The 20,104-nt window shown below is 44.6% G+C and overlaps 1 protein-coding gene across 1 annotated transcript in view; it reads left to right on the forward strand.

Moving 5' to 3' along the window:
- The window catches only part of LOC140733743 (putative aminopeptidase W07G4.4), a 71,972-nt gene that overhangs the window by 12,226 nt on the left and 39,642 nt on the right, over positions 1-20,104 (forward strand). Inside the window, exon 2 of the mRNA XM_073057471.1 lies at positions 16,780-16,821. Coding sequence (XP_072913572.1) covers positions 16,780-16,821 — 42 coding nt within the window. The remainder of the gene's footprint in view (positions 1-16,779; positions 16,822-20,104) is intronic.

The following is a 20,104-nucleotide window of genomic DNA, read 5'->3' on the forward strand; positions in this document are numbered from 1 at the left end:
ATACCGTCCCACATTACCTCCGACAGAGGTGCCCAGTTCACCTCCAGCCTGTGGTTGGCTGTGGCCAACCTGTTGGGAACATAGCTATACCACACAACTGCCTACCTCCCAGTCGAACGGACTGGTGGAACACTTCCACCGTCACCTGAAGTCGGCTCTCATGGCCCGCCTGAGTGGACAAGCTTCCCTGGATCCTGCTTGGAATCCGCACGGTGCCCAAAGAGGATCTGCACACCTCGTCGGCCGAGTTGGTGTACGGCGCGCCCCTGGTCGTCCCAGGAGAGTTCATACCAGCCCCAAGGGGGCAAGAGGAAGAACCCGCAGCAGTCTTGGACAGACTACGCGAAAGGCTCGGCAACCTGGCCCCCGTACCGACTTCACAGCACGGACAGATCCTAACCTGCAGAACTGTAAATTTGTATTTGTATGAAGGGGCGCACACCGGGCACTGCTACAGCGACCATACGAGGGGCCGTTCTAGGTGATCAGGAATAATGGGCCCACATACGTTCTGGACATTGGGGGGGGAAAGAGGAGATTTTCACAGTGGACTGACTCAAACCAGCCCATATGGTCGAGGTTCAGGCACCACGACGCAGAGGTAGAACCGCCCAAACAGAGGCTGATCCAGACTGTGGACATTGAGGGGGGTGTATCGCCGGTTCTGGGGGGGGGGGGGCGTTATGTGGCGACCCACTTTCTACACAGGCGAACCGGCTCACAAAATGGCGTGTGCGTCGGCAGAGAGGGCCAGCCCCAAAATGAAAGCCCGTGCGCGGGAAGAGACTTTTGTAATGCACCACTGACGTCATTTCCGCCCGGAGAGGGCGGGAACAGAACTGCGTAAAAGCCAGTGCCGTGAAGTTTAAATAAACTAGTCTGGAGTGCAACTTACAGACTGTGTGTCATTATTTCTAGCTCTGTGTGTAGCACATCGCCACACCAGAATCTTTCTGTTGGTGTGAAAATTAATCATTAGTGATCATTGCAAAATTTTGAAGGAAAACGACAGTAATTAGAAATAACTGCTGCTCACTTTTATTGCTTAATTTGTTATTGTTTAATAAGTGAAGGTTTTCCTCAACACAAGGTTCACTGTGCTTAAGTGAAGCACACTTTTCTGTTGTTTTCAGGAGCGGGTGATTTAAAAACCGGGCGGGACCAGCCTGCAAGCACATACCTTCAAGGTCGGCAGAGGAGTGGCAAGTGAAACGAATTAGTCAATTTATCAGCCGATATAAGCAATGTTTGCTCTAGGGGAGCGGCCTGTCTGGGAGCGGCCCTGTCTGGGAGCATCCTTGTCAAGGGAAGTGCCTTGTGAGAAAAATGCTCGTCTTTGGCTCAAGAGTCTTCAGTGAGGAGGCTGAGGAGGAGACTACGCCACAGTTGGAGAGAGAGAGGTGGTGAAGAGATGACAGGTAAACTGATTCAGTGTGATGCTTGCCTGATGTGGGAGGTCAGGGACAACACTGATGGTGCCTCCGGCAATTACAACTGTGAAAAGTGTGTCCAGGTTCAGCTCCTGAAGGACCGTGTTGGGGCACTGGAGAAGCAACTGGATGACCTCAGGTTCACCCAGGAAAACGAGAGTTTTCTGGACAGGACCTACAGCGAGATCGTTACAACCGGAAATACTGGAGGAGAGGGAGGGGGCGTCGATGAGGAAGGGATGAATGCTTGAAGTACAGGAGACCCCGGGGGATATGCTACTTGAAAACAGGTTCACCCTCTTGGAAGCTGTCGGGACAGAAGACACTGCCAGTCTGAGAGGCGGACAGGTCTACGAGTCAAAGATTGGCACTGAAGCAAAGCTGAGGAGACAGACTTCAGGCAGAGCCGTGGTAATAGGGAACTCCATAGTGAGAGGTACAGAAAGGGGTTTCTGCGGCAATAGGCAGCATTTCTGAGAAATTCTGCAGCGTGACTTCAGTGCTGGTGAGGGCAGGAACAGGGAGATATGGGATCTGAATGTGTGGCTGAGGAGCTGGTGCGGCAAGCCGGGTTTTAGATTCTTTGACCACTGGGATGTGTTTTGGGGTAGGGATGAATTGTACAAAGGAGACGGGTTGCACCTTAACAGGCGGGGGACCAGCATTCTGAGAGGCAGGTTTGCTGCCTCTACACGGGTGTGTTTAAACTAGTAAGTGGGGGGTCGAGGAGACGAACTGGAAATATAAGGATGGAGTTAAAGGGAAAGAGAGAATAGAAAAATAAGAAAAACAGAATTAAAGGGGCAGAAAGCTCAGGAAGGGATCAGAGAGTAATAACCAGTGCAATAGGGATCGATCTGAGAAGTGAGGGGAGTAATGGATTGAAAGTATTATATATGAATGCACGAAGTATAAGAAATAAAGTGGATGAGCTTGAAGCTCAGTTGGAAACTGGCAAGTACGATGTTGTAGGAATAACAGAGATGTGACTGCAAGAGGACCTAGGCTGCGAAATGAATATTCAAGGTATACGTCCAATTGAAAGGACAGACAGGTGGCAGAAGGGGTGGGGTGGCTCTGTTGGTGAGGAATGAAATTCAATCCCTTGCGAAGGGTGACATAGAATCAGGAGATATAGAATCAGTATGGATAGAACTAAGAAATTGCAAGGGCAAAAAGACTCTAATGGGAGTTATCTACAGGCCCCCCAAATAGTAGCCTGGATATAGGGCGCAAGTTAAATCAAGAATTAAAATTAGCATGTCGCAAAGTTAATGCTACGGTTGTAATGGGGGATTTCAACATGCAGGTAGACTGGGAAAATCAGGTTGGTACTGGACCCCAAGAAAGGGAACTTGTGGAGTGCCTCCGAGATGGATTCTTAGAGTAAGTAGCTTGTACTGGAGCCTACCAGGGAGAAGCCACCCCCCCCCCCCCCCCCCCCCCCCGGGAGGAACTCAGGAGGCCAGACAGCCTCTATGGAAAAGAGTATAGTTGATGTTTCATGCTGAGACTCTTCACCTTGCAAAAGTGAATTGCTTCACAATTTTCTGGATTGGAAAATATCTGCCACTTCTCAGCCCAACTCTGCACTTCTGTCATTGTTACATTGTGACCTACTACAACCTTCTTTACTATCCACAACTCTACAGACCCTTTGTGTCATCTGAAAACTTCCTAACTCACATTTCTACTTCCTCATGCAAGTCACTTATAAAAATCACAAAGAACAGAGGTCCCCAGAGCAGATCCCTGCGGAACACCACCTGTCATCAACTGCCAGGCGGAATAAGCTCCATCTACTCCATCATCTGCCTTTTGAATGGATGCAGCCAGATCTCCCTGGATCCCATGCTTCCTGACTTTCTGAATGAGCCTACCACGGGGAACCTTATCAAATGCCTTACTGAAATCCATGTACAGTGCAACTACTGCTCTATCTTCATCAGTGTGGTTGATCACATCCTCGTGAATTCAATCAGGCTTGTTAGGCAGACTTGCCCCTCCCTCCCACAAGTTCATGCTGACTATCCCTGACAAGATTATTTTTGTAAGTTCTGTCTTCAAGAATCTTCTCCAATAACTTGTCTACCACTGCAGTAAGACTGGTCTGTAATTCCTAAGGAATACTATACTCCATTTCTTGATCAAGAGAGTAACATTTGCCCTCTTTCTCCTCGCCCCCATCTTCTGTTTATTAAGGGTACATTTTCTCTTCTATCCCTGATCAGTCCTACCTTCACTATTCATTTTCCTATTCTTCACATGTGTGGGGTTTTCCTTAATCCTACTTAGGCCTTCTCATGCCCCCTCTAAAATCCATTCTTCAGCTCCTTCCTGGCTACCTTGTAAACCTCAGGAGCCCTCTGTGATCCTAGCTTTCCTAAATCTTAAGCTTCTTTCTTCTTCATGACTAGATGCTCAAGAGCTCTTGTTAACCATGGTTTCCTTAACCATCCTTTCTCTGCCTCAATGGGACAAACCCAACCAGTACCCCATGATAGTGGCGTCTTAAAAAAAAAGTCTCAACGTTTCTACTGTGCATTTTGTTTTGTACACCCATTTACAATTTATGTTCCCAAGTTCCTGCCTAGCAGCATCATAATTTCCCCTCTCCAAACTGAAATTTCCCATACTGTCTGTTTTTCTCCCTCTCTAAAGCTATAGTAAAGGTTGGTGAGTTCCCAGTGAACATTCTTCCCTGAGAGATCTGTCACCTGGCCAGGTTCATTGCTTTAAAGGGGCAAGTAAATGAATTATCAAAGTACCTATATGTCACCATAAAACAACCCTGAGATTCTTTTTCTTGTGGACATACGCTGTAAATCTATAGATTGATAATCATAATGGAATCAATGGAAGACTGCCTAACTTGGGTATTCACACAACAATTGTGCAAATTCAAAAAGAAAGAAAGAAAAATAAAAATCAAGAACATCAAATGAAGAGTCCATTGGTCCATTGCTTGAGAAAAAATTTCAATGATGGGGCAAGTGAAGATGAGTGAAGCTTGTCACAACAACACGCACAAAATGCTGGTGGAACACAGCAGGCCAGGCAGCATCTAATAGGGAGAAGCACTGTCGACGTTTTGGGCCGAGGCCCTTTGTCAGGTGAAGCTCTTATCACCTTTGGTTCAAAAGCCTGATGGTTGAAGGGTAAAAACTGTTCCAACCTGGTGGTTTGAGTCCTGAGGCTCCTGTACCACCAAAAAGAAGGGTGCATATCCTAGGTGGTGGGGGTCCTGATGATAGTTGCTGCTTCCCTCTGACATTGTTTCTTGTGAATGTGTTCAATAGTGGGGAGGGCTCTACCTTTGATGGACTGGGACATATCCACTTTTTTCTTGTAGGATCTTCTGTTCAAGGGCATTGGTGTTTCCATACCAGGCTGTGAAGCAGCCAGTTGATACACTCTCCACTACACATCTGCAGAAGTTTGTCGAAGTTGTAGATATCAAGCCTCTAATCTTCACAAACTCCTAAGGAAGTAGAGGCACTGCTGTGCTTTCTTCACAATTGCACTTATGCCAAGGACAGGTCTTCCGAAATAATAACAACGAGGAATTAATGTTGCAGACTGTCTCTACATCTAATCCTCTGATGGGGACTGGCTCGTGGACCTCTGGTTTCCTTCTGAAGTCAATAAACAGTTCCTTGGTCTTGCTGATATTGAGTAGCAAGAGGTTGTTGTGGTGGCACCACTCAGCCAGATTGTCAATCTTGCTCCTAGATGCTGATTCATCAGCACCTTTGTTTCAGCCTACTACAGTGGTGTCGTCAGCAAACTTGAATATGGCATTGGAGTTGAGCTTAGCCATACAGTTGTAAGTATAAAGTGCGTAGAGTGGGGGCTAAGCGCACAGCCTCCATTGGGGGCAAAGTACTGGAGAGTTTAACATCGGTAGCTGAGCGAAGGGCGCTGAGTAGGCTACGGTCAATTATGGATAACTCTGAACATCCTCTACATAGCACCATCCAGAGACAGAGAAGCAGTTTCAGCGACAGGTTACTATCGATACAATGCTCCTCAGACAGGATGAAGAGGTCAATACTCCCCAATGCCATTAGGCTTTACAATTCTACCGCCAGGACTTAAGAACTTTTTAAAAGCTATTATTAATGCTTTTTGAGATAGTGATTTAGATGCATATCATATTTTTTACTGAGTTAAGTATTGTATGTAATTAGTTTTGCTACAACAAGTGTATGGGACATTGGAAAAAAGTTGAATTTCCCCATGGGGATGAATAAAGTATCTATCTATCTATCTATCTCATGCACGTGTGCTGATGAAGACCACGGAGGAGATGTTGCCAATCCGACCAGACTGGGGTCTGCAAATGAGGCAATCGAGAATCCAATTGCTCAGGGAGGTATTGAGGCCAAGGTCTTGCAGCTTATTGATTAGTTTTGCGGGGATGAAGGTATTGAATGCTGAGCTGTAGTTGATAAAGAGCGTCCCGATATATGCACCTTTGCTGTCCTGATGTTCCAGGGTTGAGTGAAGAGCCAATGAGATGGCTCTCATGTGTGACCTGTTGCTCCGGTAGGCAAAATGGAGCGGCTCTAAGTCACTCCTCAGGCGGGGATTGATGTTTCATCACCAACCTCTCAAAACACCATCACTGTGGATGTCAGTGCAACTGGGCGATAGTCATTGAGGTGTGTCACTGGTATAATTGAAGCCTTTTGAAGCATGTGGGTGCCTCAGACTGCTGAAGGGAGAGGTTAAAGAACTCAGTGAGCACTCCAGGCAGTTGGTCAGCACGGGTTTTTATTACTGGGCCAGGTATCCCATCTAGGCCGGATACTCTTCATTGGTGTACCCTCCTGCAGGCTGCTCACACGTCCGCCTCAGACTGAAACCATAGGATCATTGGAGGATGTGGGAGTTCCTGATGACTCCTCCATGCTTTGATGGTGAAAGTGAGCACAGAAGGCTCTGAAAACATCTAGAAGTGAAGCTCCGCGGTCACCTTCATGGCTTGATTTATCTTTATAACGGGTGGTAGTATTCAAGCCCTGCTACAGCTGTCAAGCATCTTTGATTCAGGTTTAGTCCGGACTTGCCACTTTGCCCAGAGATCGCACCTACACCTCGTGCAACTTACTTGGTCGCCAGACTTGAATGCCTGTGGATCTGGCTTTCAGTAGATTGCGGGTCTCATGGTTCATCCGGGGATTCTGATTGGAGAAGACTGACTTTGTAAGGACACACTCATTGACAAATGTTTTAATAAAGTCTGTGACAACCATGGGGTATACATTCAGATGCACAGATGAAATCTTTAACAGGGCACAGTCCAGAGACTCAAAGCAAACCCATAGCTGGATCTCTGTCTCCCGTGATCGCCTCTTTGTTCTAATCTCTGGAGCTTGCTCTTTAGCCTCTGCCTGGACAGCTAAGTGATCAGATTTACCGAAATGCAGTCTTGGCATGGTACGGAATGCATTCCTTATCTTAGTATAACAGTGGTCTTAAAGTATTGGGACCTCTGATGCTACAGGTTATATGCTGATGGTAATTGGGCAGCGCTTTATTCAAATCAGCCTGGTTGAAGTCCCTAAATATGATTTGAAATGTGTTGGGATGGACAGTTCCTTGTTTGGAGATGGCATCAAGTATCTCAAGGGCTTGATTACAGTCGGCCACTGGTGGTATGTGAATTACAGTCAGGATTATGGGGAACTCCTTAGGTAAGTAGAATGAATGACATTTGACCATTGGGTGTACAAGTTTGGGGGAACCCGAGTTCAACAAAACTGCCGCGTCAGAACACCACCGAGAGTTTATCATGAAATACACCCCCCCCCCCCCCCCCCCCCCCGGCCTTTTGGCTTTTCCAAATCAGCAATTCAGTTCATTTGGTAAATTGAAAAGCCTCCTGGTTTCACTCAAACATAGAATACAATAGTTCCTCGCATCCCTCCAATACAACAATCTTGACCTCAGGTCCTCAGTTTTGTTCTCCAGCAAATGCACTGGAAGACTGAGGGGTAGAGAAGGGGGCCTTGTCCCTCTGCAATAATTTGAAAGAGGTATATTTAAAAGTATATTTAGAGGAGTTGTCCACAACATCACTGTGGTTCACCGGTGCCAATATAGCCTCTCCTCTAGTTAACCTCTAGTTAATCTGTCTGTATATTGTCAGGAATCCTTCATGGACACACCTAGCAAATTTCACCTCATTGAAACTTCTTGCACCTTTCCAAAATCTGCCTCTCAGTGTGGTTCCCAATGTCTCTGTTACTATTGGAGTTCAGTGGGGTGTGGTCTATATTCCCAGTAGTGGTTGCTCCCTTTCTGTTTCTAACTTCCACCTGTATTGATTTAGTAGAGAATCCCTCCACGATGTCCTCCCATTCTGCAGCTGGGACACTACTGTATTCCTCATCCCCTGTCTCTTTTATCCCCTTGTCCCCTTTGATACATTTAAACCCAAGAGTATCCAGTAGCTCTTCCTGTCCTTGTGACAGGCAAGTCTCTGGAATGGCTACAATGTTATAGTTCAATGTTTTATCTCCTTTGTTCCTGATACAGTGCCTGCATTCAAATAGATGCACCTCAGCCCATCCCACTGACTACAATTTCCGCAGTCACTACTGCCTCTCCTTCTGTCCTATTATTTCCAATTCACCTGCCAAACTGATTTTAAACCTTCCTAATCTTTCAAATCTCTTACTATCTTTCCTTTCGGTTAGTCCTGACAAAGGGTCTCAGCCCGAAACGTCGAGAGTGCTTCTCCCTATAGATGCTGCCTGGCCTGCTGTGTTCCACCAGCATTGTGTGTGTGCTGTTGTTTGAATTTCCAGCATCCGCAGATTTCCTTGTGTTTGCTCTTTAAATCTTCCTAACAGCTCTAGCAAATCTGTCTGCAAGGATATTAGTCCCCCCCTCACGTTCAGGTGTAACCTGTCCTTTTTCTACATGTTATACATTCTCCTGAAGAGATCCCAATGATACACAAATTTGAAACCCTGTGCCCTTTACCAATTCCTCAACCACACATTCATCTCCCAAAATTTCCTGATTTGTTTTACCCTCACTGGTGTATGGCACAGGCAGCAATCCAGAGATTACTCCAGTAAGTTTGTCAAGCAGGACTAGCCCTTCATGAGTCCATGCTGTCTGCCTAATGATACCACTTCTGTCCAGATATCTCACCACTTCCTTAATGATATATTCAAACATTTTCCTAACTATGGATACAGAGCTAACTGGCCTATTGTTATGTCTTTTGCCAGCAGCCTTTTTAGTAAGCAGTGGTGTGACATTTACTGTCTTCCAATCTGCAGGGATCTGCCCAGAGAATTTTGGTAAACTATCACAAATGACTCTGCTATAATTTCCACCATTTCTTTCAGTTCATTCATTCCATCAGGACTTGTCTACGTTTAGACTCACTACTTAGTTCATCAGTATGTTTTTAGTGACACCGATCTTCACCTTCCATCTCATCCACATCATTTCTCTTTGTGAAGTTAGACATGTCTTTCACTGTGACACAAAACACAGTCATTCAAGGCCTTGGCCACTTTCACATGATCCAATATTAGTTCCCCATTGTTTATTGACTATAGCTTCAATACTATCAATCCAAGCAAACCTATCACCACGTTCCGAAACCTGGGAGTTAATTTAATGCCTCCTTCTGTAACTGGAACCTTGACTTTCTGACCAACAGACTCAATCAGCAAAGATAGACAGCAACACCTCCACAATTAATCTAAACAAATTGTACCACTGTAGTGGGCAGTGTCTCAAGTAATGAATTGGAGTACAGGAAGGAGAGGGAGCTTAGTGATATGGTGTCATGACAACAACCTTTCCCTGAATTTTAACCAAATAAAAGAGCTGGTCAGTGAATTCAGAAAGGAGAGCAGTGCACGTGCTCTTGTTCACATCAGCAGTGTTGCGGTTGAGAGAATTGAGAGCTTTCAGTTCCCAGATATGAACATTACTAACAGGCTGTCATGATCCAACCATGTTGATGTCACAGCCAAGAATGCCTCTACTTCCTCAGGAGGCTACATATCCCTGTCGTCTCATCAATGCATTGTGTCTGGATGCATACTGACTTGGTAAGGCAGCTGCTCTGCATGTGACCATAGAGAAAACGGCAGAGTTGTGCACACAGCATGTCATGGAAACCAGCCTCACACTCTGTGGCTCGGAATCAGATTCAATATCACTGGCATATGTCGTGAAATTTGTTGCTTTGTGGTAGCTGTAAACTACGTTAGCTAGAAGTATCTCCTCCTTGGTAGGGGTATCTCCTCCTTGGTAGGGAGGAGGAACTCATCACTATTGGCAGCTAGACTTTGCTGCAGAGACTAAATAGGGAATTAAGCTAGTCGTTGAAGAGTAGGTTGATAAAGTAAACCCTCCCTATTGTGAGGGTACTCGTACATACAATCTATATTAGATAGGGCTTAAAATCTCCTTTTCAGTTTAGGGCTATGCAGACAGTGAACCCAATACAATCACAAAGGGACCTACATTCATTGCCATTTCACACAATTATATATATAAAAAAAATCACTTTTAAGATTTGTGCTAGTTTGCTTTCATAATCTCTCTTCTGTATTGCTTACTTAGTATTTCTTTGGTTTTAAAGGTTTTCCCAATCTTCCAGTTACCTACTGCTTTTGGTAACTTGTGGACATGAGCTTTTAGCTTGATGCCTTCTTTTATTGCTTAGTTGTTCAAGGCTGACTCTCTATACTTTTACTGAGCATGGTGATAGCCTGTCTGAAAGTCTTCCACTGTTCCTCAACTGCCCCACCTGATAGTCCATTGTACCCCAGCCTGTTCCTCCCTCATCCTGTCCTAGTCTCCCTGGCTTAGATGTTAATCTCTGGTTTTAGTAGATGGCACCTTTCAATTTTTGAGCAATTCAACCATATTCTGATTACTCTTGCCAAGAGGATTCCTAACTGCAAAATCATTAATTTTATGTCTCATTACACAGAACCAGATCTAAGATGGCACCTAATCCCCCATGCTGTTTCATTCTTAAATGCATTAGATATATCTTGGGGTTTATTGTCTGTGCTACTATACTGCTGTTACTCGGTGTCCTATAGTCAACTTCCACCAGTGATTTCTCCCCCACCCCTCCCTTGTTCATAATCTACCCAGATGGACTCGAGCACTCTGCTCCCTTGCCGAATGCTTAGAAGAGTGCTTTTCTGCCTCCCTTACCTTCCTGCCTGTCCCTCACTGATCTACCAGAGGCATTCAGATAGTGTCCTTATGCTGTTTATCCTTTTAGAATCCGGTGACCTGTGTCCTTTGCATTTGATTTTTCTGTAGTCCACTGTTGCTTTTCTGTTTTATAACCACCTTGTTCTGGTGCTTTCATAGTTTCCCCCTCTTTCTTCTTGGCTTCCCACCCCCCCCACCCCCCGCTATATTATTTTAGGCTCTCTCAACAGCACTAGCAAACAATCCCCCTAGGGATACTGATCCCTGTCCTGTCCAGGTGTAGACTGTCCAGTTTGTACTGGTCCCACCTCCCTGGAACCAGTTCTAATGCTTCAGAATCAGGTTTGGTATCACCAGCTTGTGTCTTGAAATTTGTTGTCTTTGTGGCAGCAGAACATTGCAATAAATGATAGAAAAAACTTGAACTACAAAAATAGAAATAAAGAATGAGGCGAGGCTCTGTTAATGAAACCTTCCCTTCCTGCACTACTAGTTGAGTCACATGCTCATCCTAACTACGTTGCAGTTCGTACTGACTGACGTGGCATTTAGCAATCCTGAGGTTATTACACTGGAGTTCTGCTTAATTTATCTCTTAAGAACCCAAGTGGCAAAACCTTCTCCCACTTTTTTCCTGAATTGTTGGTATATACACGTGCAATGACAATTGGCCATCACTCTCCCCTTCCACAATGCCCTGCAGCTGCTCTTGAGATATCCCTGGTCCTTACACCTGGGAGGTAGCACACCAAAAGGAGTCCTATTTGCGGCCGTAGAAACTGCTATTCTCCTTACCATGGAATCTCCTATCATGATAGCTCTGCCACTTGGTTTCCTGTCCTCCCGTGGAGCCATGATCTTGACTACTGCTGCCTTCTGATGAGCCATCTCTCCCAACACAATCCAAAGTGGTGTATGTGTTTTGAGGTTGGATATTAGCCCAAGAGTCTCGTGTACTAACTTCCTGTTCCCTACGTTTCCCTATGGTGTGGCCAACTCACTAAACGTTTATTATCCACAACGTTCTCAGCATCACGGATGCTCCAAGATGAACTATTCACAACTCCAGGGTGGGCATGTAGTCTGCCAGAAGCGGTAGCTGAACACATCCTGCACATGGAATCTGGCCGCCTCCCTGAGTTCCTAGATAGTGCAGGGGGAGCATGGCACAGGGCTGAGCTCGCCTGCCACAACTATAAAGCTTTGAGGGAAAAGAGAGATAAAAATATACAAACTTATCTTCATCATACCATACTGTTGCTTGTGCTCCTCACTGAGTCCTGACATTCACCAAAGGTCACACTTGGGCAATCAGCAACACATTGACTTAACAGCAACCCCTCTCAAACTAACAGGTCCAAAATTTTCAGTGCCCTACCTGTGTAATAACAAAGAAAGAGAACTGTATGAGGTCGCCTTAGCCTCCACCTCTTCTCGTAGAAGCCTCAGTTTCTCATTCTAACCCTTCGAGACCTGATAAAGCATTTCAGCCTAAAACGTTCACTATTTTCCAACCTCGATGCTACCTGATCTGTTGAGTTACTCCTGCGTTCTTTGTGTGTGTGTGAGTGAGAGAGAGATATTAAAAGAAGCGATCAAGGGCAGTCTACACATTTTGCACACCACAGTCCTCAGGAGACATTGAATTATTCATAATTAAGCACGGCATTGTTCAATAGAGAAAAAAAGAGCTAGGTTTAAGTGGAACAGCTATTGTGAGTGGGCAGTTGAGACTTTGGCTCATCGAGGCTTCCCTGAAGAGAGGCATAGGCCATGTGTAGAGTTTTTTATTAATTTTTTTTATTGCACATTTAGAACAGTGGGGATGCTAGACAAATACTGAAATGCTCCTCTTGTGGGAAGGCAGGAAGACCTCAACTGTCCCTGAAGACTACATCTACAAGAAGTGCATCCAGCTGCAGCTTCCAGCAGACCATGTTAAGGAGTTTGAGCTGGAACTGATGAACACTGGATCATCCAGGAGGCTGAGAGTTTGATAAACAGGGTATACAGGAAGGTAGTTACACCCAAGGTACACATCACCAGTAACTGAGTGACGGTCAGGAGGGAGGAAAGGGTTAGACAGAGTACACCAGTGGCTGTACCACTCCACTACAAGTATACCACTTTGGATACTGTTGGGTGGAATGCTCTATCAGAGGAAAGCCACAGCAGTCAGGTCTATGGCATTGAGTCTGGTTCAATGGCTCAGAAGATAAGTGTGGGGGGGGGGGGGGAAGAAGAGGTTCTGTGGACATGAAGTGATTTTCAGATGGTTTGTTACCTCCTGGGTGCCAAAGTCAGGGATTCCTTGGATCAAGTCCACAGCGTTCTTAATTAAAGGATGATCAGCCAGAGGTCATGGTTCACACCAGTACCAATCACATGGGTATGATGGGTGACGAGGTCCTGCAAAGTGAGTTCAGGGAGATGGATGTTAAGTTATATTAGGATGGCTACCCATGCCATGTGTTAATGCAACCAGAAACAGGAAGATCATACAGTTTAACGTATGTCTAAGCAGTTAGTACAGGAGGGAGAGCTTCAGGCTTTGGATCACTGGGCTCTCTTCCAGGGAAGGTGGGACAAGGTGGGACCTTTATAGAAGGGTCTGTTTGCACTTCAACTGGAGTGAGATGAGTATCATATCAGGAAGGTTTCTTGGTGCTGCTTAGGGTGGGGGAGTGGGTGGAGTTGTTTAAACTAAAGTAGCAGTGGTATATGAACTAGAGTGCCAAACGGATAGGAGAATGGTTGTGGATAAAGATGTTCTTAAGCCTACACACCAAGTCAAGAATCGAAAGGTCGAGCAAGGTGAGGCGAATGCGCTGAATTGTGTACGTTTCAATTGTAGGAACGGTGGATACGCTTAGGGCATGGAATTAAACATTGTAGCCATTAGTGAGACTTGGTTGCAGGAGGGACAGGACTGGCAACTCAATGTTCCAAGGTTCCATTGTTTTAAGCAAGATAGAGCTGGTGGGATTAAAAGGGAGGAGGGGGTGAGTGGGCAGCATTACTAGTCAGGAAAAATATCATGGCAGTGCTCATCATGTCACAGCGGAGAGCTCATCCATTGAAGCTATATGGATAAAACTGAGGAACAAGAAAGGTACGATCATGTTAATGGGATTATATACACCAACAGTTTGCAGAGTTTTGATTTGTAGAGAGATCGCAGATTGTTGCAAGAAACATAAGGTTGCGATATTGGGTGATTTTACTTTCCCACATTGACTGGGGCCCTCATACTGTAAAAGGGCTCAATGGAAAGGGTTTGTCAAATGTATTCAGGAAAACTTTTTTAATCAATACATAGAATCCCCATTCACAGGGAGTGCAATATTAGATCTCCAATGAGGGAATGAGACAAGCTTGTGCAAGGGAACACTGCGCGTCTAGAGATCATAATGTCATTACAGGCAGTCCCCGAGTTATGAATGTCCGACTTATGAACAACTTGTACTTATGAACGGCCTGCCATAAAACCTATTATATTAAAAATTCGTTGGCTTGAGGAAGGAGAACGCTGTCCGCCATTTTAAGTTGGATCATGTTGCCATTAACACTGTGTTGATTGTGTAACTTTGTATTTGGCTTAAATTTTTCTTAGCAAGGTTCACCCTGATCCCCTCCCCCCCTTTTCCAGCCAGCACCGCCCCCACTGGTCCCATTTAACCTGTCTCTGCGGGTGGACTTTAGGACCCGGGGGAGCTCAGGACCCACCGCCTGTGGCTGCTGCTGAATCCATAGTATTTCTGTTCCATTGACAGAAAATGATCACGATTGAAAATAAAGTGGAAACAATAAAGCAATCGGAAAGAGGTGAAACGCCATTGGTCATTGGAAAAGCATTAGGCTACAGTCGGTCAACAATCGGAACAATTTTAAAGGATAAAGTGAGAATAATGGAGCATGTGAAAGGCCCTGCCCCGATGAAAGCTACAATTATTACTAAGCAACGCAGTGGTTTAATTATTGAAATACATACGTTTCTTAAGTGTTTTGTCTGCATAGAAAGGTAAAATATATACTAAGACAAACGTTTGACTAACTGACGCTAAATAATACCAGACGTACCTGTTCCGACTTGCCTACAAATCCGACTTAAAGACGGACTTAGGAGTGGAACTCATTCTTAACCCGGGGATTGCCTGTAGTTTCAAGGTAATTATGGAAAAGGATAGGTCTGGTCCGCAGGTTGAGATTCTAAATTGGAGAAAGGCCAATTTTGATGGTATCTGACAAGTGTGGATTTTGACAGGCCGTTTTCTGGCAAAGGATTACTTGGTAAGTGGGAAGCCAACAAAAATGATACTTTGAGAATACTTAGTTTCTCTGTTCCTGTCAGAATAAAAGGCAAAGATAACAGGTTAAGGAGCCTTAGTTTTTAGGAGATATTGAGGCACTGGTTGAATCCAGAGGGCTTAGATATATTAAGATTGCAAGGGATAAAGTTGGTCCACTGGAAGATTGAAATGATAATCTATGTGTGGAGCTAAAAGAGATGGAGGAGATCATAAATGGATGCTTTGCATCTGTATTGACTCAGGAGATGGACACAGTCTATAGGTATGAGCGAATACAGCATGGACCCTATACAGGTTACAGAGGAGAAGGTGTTTGCTGTGGATGCAGATTAGGGTGGATAAATAAGACTTTGATAAGGCCTAATTTGGAATATTTTCTCCAGTTTTGGTCACCTGGCTACAGGAAATGTATAAATAAGGATGAAAGAGTGCAGAGAAAATTCACAAAGATGTTGCCGGGACGTAAAGACCTGAGTTGTAGGGAAAATTTGAGTAGGTTAGCATAGTTGTTTACACATTGCTTTGGGTGACCTTGTTTCGATGCTGTCCTTAAAGAATTTGTACGTTCTCCCGTGACTGCATGGGTTTCCTCCAGGTGCTCCAGTTTTCTCCAGAGACGTACTGGTTAGTCGGTTAATTGGTCATTGTAATTTGTCTTGTGATTAGGCCACGATTAAATTGGGGGATTGCTGTGCGACACGGCTTGAAGTGACCGGGCATATTCTGTGCTGTATCTCAATAAAAAAAGGTCGGGACTTTATTTCCCTAAAATATAGAAGATTGAGGGGACATTTGATAGCTATACAAAATTGAGAGGCGTGTGTGTATATATAAGTAAGTGCAAGTAAGCTTTTTCCACTGACGTTGGGTGTGACAACTAGAGATCGTGGCTTAATGGTGAAAGGTGAAATGGGATCATGAGGGGGCCCTTCACTTGGGGTGTTGAGTGTGGAATGAGCTGCCAGTGCAAGTGATCAATTTCAACATCAAAGAAAAATTTGGATAGGTACATGGATGAGAGGGGTTTGGAAGGTCATGGTCGAGGTGCAGGTGAAAGGAATGTGGCGGAACTGGATGGACCAAAGCACCTGTTTCTGTGCTGAGGTATTCAATGACTATTACTCTGTGGGTGGTGGAGATTACAAATTATATTCAAGAAAATGATTAGTTCTTTGGTTTGAGAATACTGCAAAGGTGTGGTTGACATAGATGATCAACCATAATTCTATTGAATTTAAATTGAAAATGTTGCAATGTATAAAATGATGCAGAAACAGAGTTGATTTTCTCCCCCCCCCAAAAAAAAAGCTGGGTGATTCAAGCCAAATGCTAGTCTCAAAATAAGGAATTGGCAATTAATTCAGTGCAGAGTGTAATGGACCTTAGACTTCTTGGCCAGTAGAGGCAGTTAGTGGATGTATTCAAGACTATTTTGGACATAAAGGGCTGTAGAGTTAGTGAATAAAAGTGGTGCAGTGGTTTAAAAAAAAATCACCCCTGATTTTGTTGAATAGTGCAGCAACCATGGCTGTTCCCTTTTCCCAGCAGAGCTGAAAAACTTTCTTGTATGTAAAGTTGTTTTACTTAATGTTTCACTTTGGTACTCAACAGCTCCAAGTGCTGTTGCAGCAACAATCAAGAGAAAAATATCCAATTTTGTACAATACCTTCGTTTCAAATGACCAGACTGCCTTTACCATAATAAATGAAGTAATAACAATGTCAATTGTTCTGCTCTTCTTTGTGTTTTGTCATGGATGAGGTTGAAATTTGAAGATTTTATTGGTCCTTGACGTTACGCTAACTTTTATTTAAATTGTATCTTGCAGATTTCCAGAAGTTGTCGCAACAACTCAATTGCAAACTGATCAGTGAGTATAATATTTGCTCTTGACTTTTGCTCTAATAGTAATTGGTTTAATTATCATATGACTATACATGAATATAACCAAATGAAAGTGTTCTTCCAGGGCCAAGGTGCAAAACACATTTCTAACAGTTGTACAAAGCACAAGCCACATACTGCACGTATAAAGATAGCAAGTAAACACAAAAAAATATATAGCCCAAGTCCCTGAATAACATGTTCTATATATTGGTGTTGTCAGCAAGAGTAAGTAGTTTCCAGCGGTCTGGAGATAATCATGCATCTTGCCCTTCCAGGGATCAAACACTAGGTGGCAGTACTGACAGGAGGGTCCAGCCCCTAACCTAGCATGGTTGCTGTGCTACACCGCCTCTGGCGGCTCCATTTCTGACCTGCTGCTATAGGCAAGCTCGACGCTTGAGGCCCAGGCTGCGCTACAGTCGAGGGCATGCAACTCCCCTGCTGTCTGTCCCGCCAATAAACAAGAGAAGTGGACTTGTAACATTTTTCATTATCAATGTCCAACAGTGTCTTGGATTTCAGGAGAAACATTTCAAGACAATCACTCACTGTTCGTCTGCCCACCACTTTCGCACACCAACTCTGATGCCTTTCTGTAGCAGGCAGTAACATAGTCCACGTAAGTCTGGCTCCTCTGCCAACTATCAACTCACTGATGGGGTTGACCTGCAGTACTTGAAGTTCTTAACATCCGGAATTGTCTTGCGATCGTTTTAAAAAAAAAAGTGTCACAAAATCACCTTTGGTTGCCCCCCAAGAGGCCGCTGCGTCTGAATGAGTTGCCTTCTTACCGAAAGTTCTTACTGAAATTCTTAAGTCATTTATTACGTTTCCCTCAAGCATTCCTCTCTCAAGATAAATGTATAGCTATCTGAGCTTAACCAGGTTGCATATAGATGGGAGCAGTTTATTTTTAAATGTTGCAGTGGGTTTGTTAATCTTCCAGATCTTGCAATGTTGGTTGCAAATGTTTCCCAAGAGGGGATACAGTGCTGAAGTAAATCACTGCAAATGTGTGTGCATATTGAGAAAGATTTCTGCACAGGTTTATCCTGCTGGTTATGGTTTAAATGTGTTCAATATTTTTAAAATACTGATTTATGGATGTTGGCTGGGCCCCAATTCCATGAATACAGTGACATTAGATTTTAACCCCTCCCTGAACATTTGGAGTTTTGTGAAGAATAGCTCTAGAGGTAGCAGTAGTTTTTAATATCCACCACTATGCTTATGACCTTGAATTCAAGTTGATCAAATGGATTTTGATGTTGGTCTTGCTGTAACTGGGTTGCCAGAGAGAGCTAGAAGTTTGTAACTGCCATTTAGTTGAGCAACAAGGTGTCTGGTATTATCAGCACTGACTAGAGTAGTGGTCACCAACCTTTTTAAGCCCAAGATCCCCTAACTCAGCCTCAGTGAAAGGCAAGATCAACCCCAAGTCGATTAGTTACACACATGCGCACCGGGCAGAAAAGACCGGAGGTAAAAACCCCGTAACCCGGAAGTAGAAATAAAATGTATGTACACAAGGGGTCACGATCGTTTTTTCCACCGAGGACCAGTTTAATATTGACAATATTCTTGAGGACACAGTGGGGGGGGGGGGGGGGCGGGGAAGAGAGCGGTGTTCATCACTACAGGAATACAGCGATATTTGAAGGAGGTTCCTTATGTCCAGTCTATTCCGCAATTTAGTTTACGTGGCTCTCAGCACTAAATGTGCACTTGCTCACATTTTTTCTAATGAAAAAACTCAACGAGTTTGCCTTTAAGTGCAGGGTGCTTGGACTCAAGGTATCGAAGCAGTTTTGATGGCTTCATTGCCTCATTAGACAGCCTCTGGGCCCGAACTCCAGCGTCCCGCCCGCCCGCCGCCAGACACCTTGGCCAGGTGTGGCTGGTCGTGGGTGGGGTGAGAGGACAAGGTCAGGGCCGGAGGGCGATCGCAGTTCGGAGAGAGCGAGGAGTGCGACAGGGCGCGCGTCTACCCCCCCTAGTAAGATCTATCGGCCGACAAAAGTTTGACTCGAGGGATGACTTTCAGTAGATCGCAGCGAGGTAGCTACTCTGCTACTTACGAAACCCTGAGCCCAAATTAGGTTGTCTGCAAATATTTTAGCACCGGATTCCCTACGAAAATTCGTGTGCTGCACAGGTTCAGAGGTGGCGCCCATCTGTCTGCACTCCATGCCAGTAGCATCAACACTTCTCGCCGGCTGTGTGAGACGGCCGATTACCCAAGGCCAATCAATGATCCCTGGCACCAGGGTATCACTGCGTTTAGACTACTGATGACCTCACGTCCGTTCAAGTTCAACAGTGAGTGTGACGGGGAATGAGGAAAGGTGCAGCTGACTCATATTGTTTCATATTGCCAAGTCACATCGTTTCCTCGTGGCCCGGTGGTTGGGGACCACTGAAGTACATTGTGTAGTGCATTGCAGGGAGCTACACGCATGCGCACTGGGCAGAAAGAATGGAACTAAAACCCCGCAACCCAAAAACAATCTCTCAACAGTATTTGTGTATTTCTTTTTCTTTTTTTTTTGGGATCTACTGGGAAAGTCTCAAAGATTGACCAGTCGATCGCGATCGATGGGTTGGCGACCACTAGATTAGAGAATTCGCTCCTTATAAGACCATAAGGCACAGGAGCAGAATTAGGCCATTCAGCCCTTTGAGTCTGCTCTTCCATTCCATCTATTCTGATCTATTGTCCCTCTCAATCCCCATTCTCCTGCCTTCTCCCTGTAACCTTTGGTTCCCATGCTAATCAAGAGCCTACCAAGATCCATTTCTAAATATACTCAATGACTTGGCCTCCACTGCCATCTGTGGCAATGAATTCCACAGATTCAGCACCCTCGGCCTAAAGAAATTCTTTCTCATCTCTGTTCAAAAGGAACGTCCTTGTATTCTGAGTCTATGTCCTCTGGTCCTAGACTTCACCACTATAGGAAACATCTTGGGATTGGTGTCAGTTAATAACTGGAGTAGTGGGTAAATGGTTCATGCTTCTGTCATTGGAGAAATGTTTTCATAGTTCATGTTTCTGTCATTGTTTTCTGAAAGAAATTGTTATACTTGCTGCTCGGACTTTAACGTGGTACAGGTTTTGCCATCTAACTTGTGAAAGTTCATTTGTGTAACTGATTGGTGCTCACGTGATATTTCCCCTGTATGGCAACTACAAGTCCAGTACTAAGTATTGAGAAAATTCTCAAATTAAAATTATCATTATTTATACTAAGCGCAAATGACCATAG

Source organism: Hemitrygon akajei, chromosome 1, assembly GCF_048418815.1.
Source record: "Hemitrygon akajei chromosome 1, sHemAka1.3, whole genome shotgun sequence".
Classification (NCBI taxonomy): Eukaryota; Metazoa; Chordata; class Chondrichthyes; order Myliobatiformes; family Dasyatidae; genus Hemitrygon; species Hemitrygon akajei.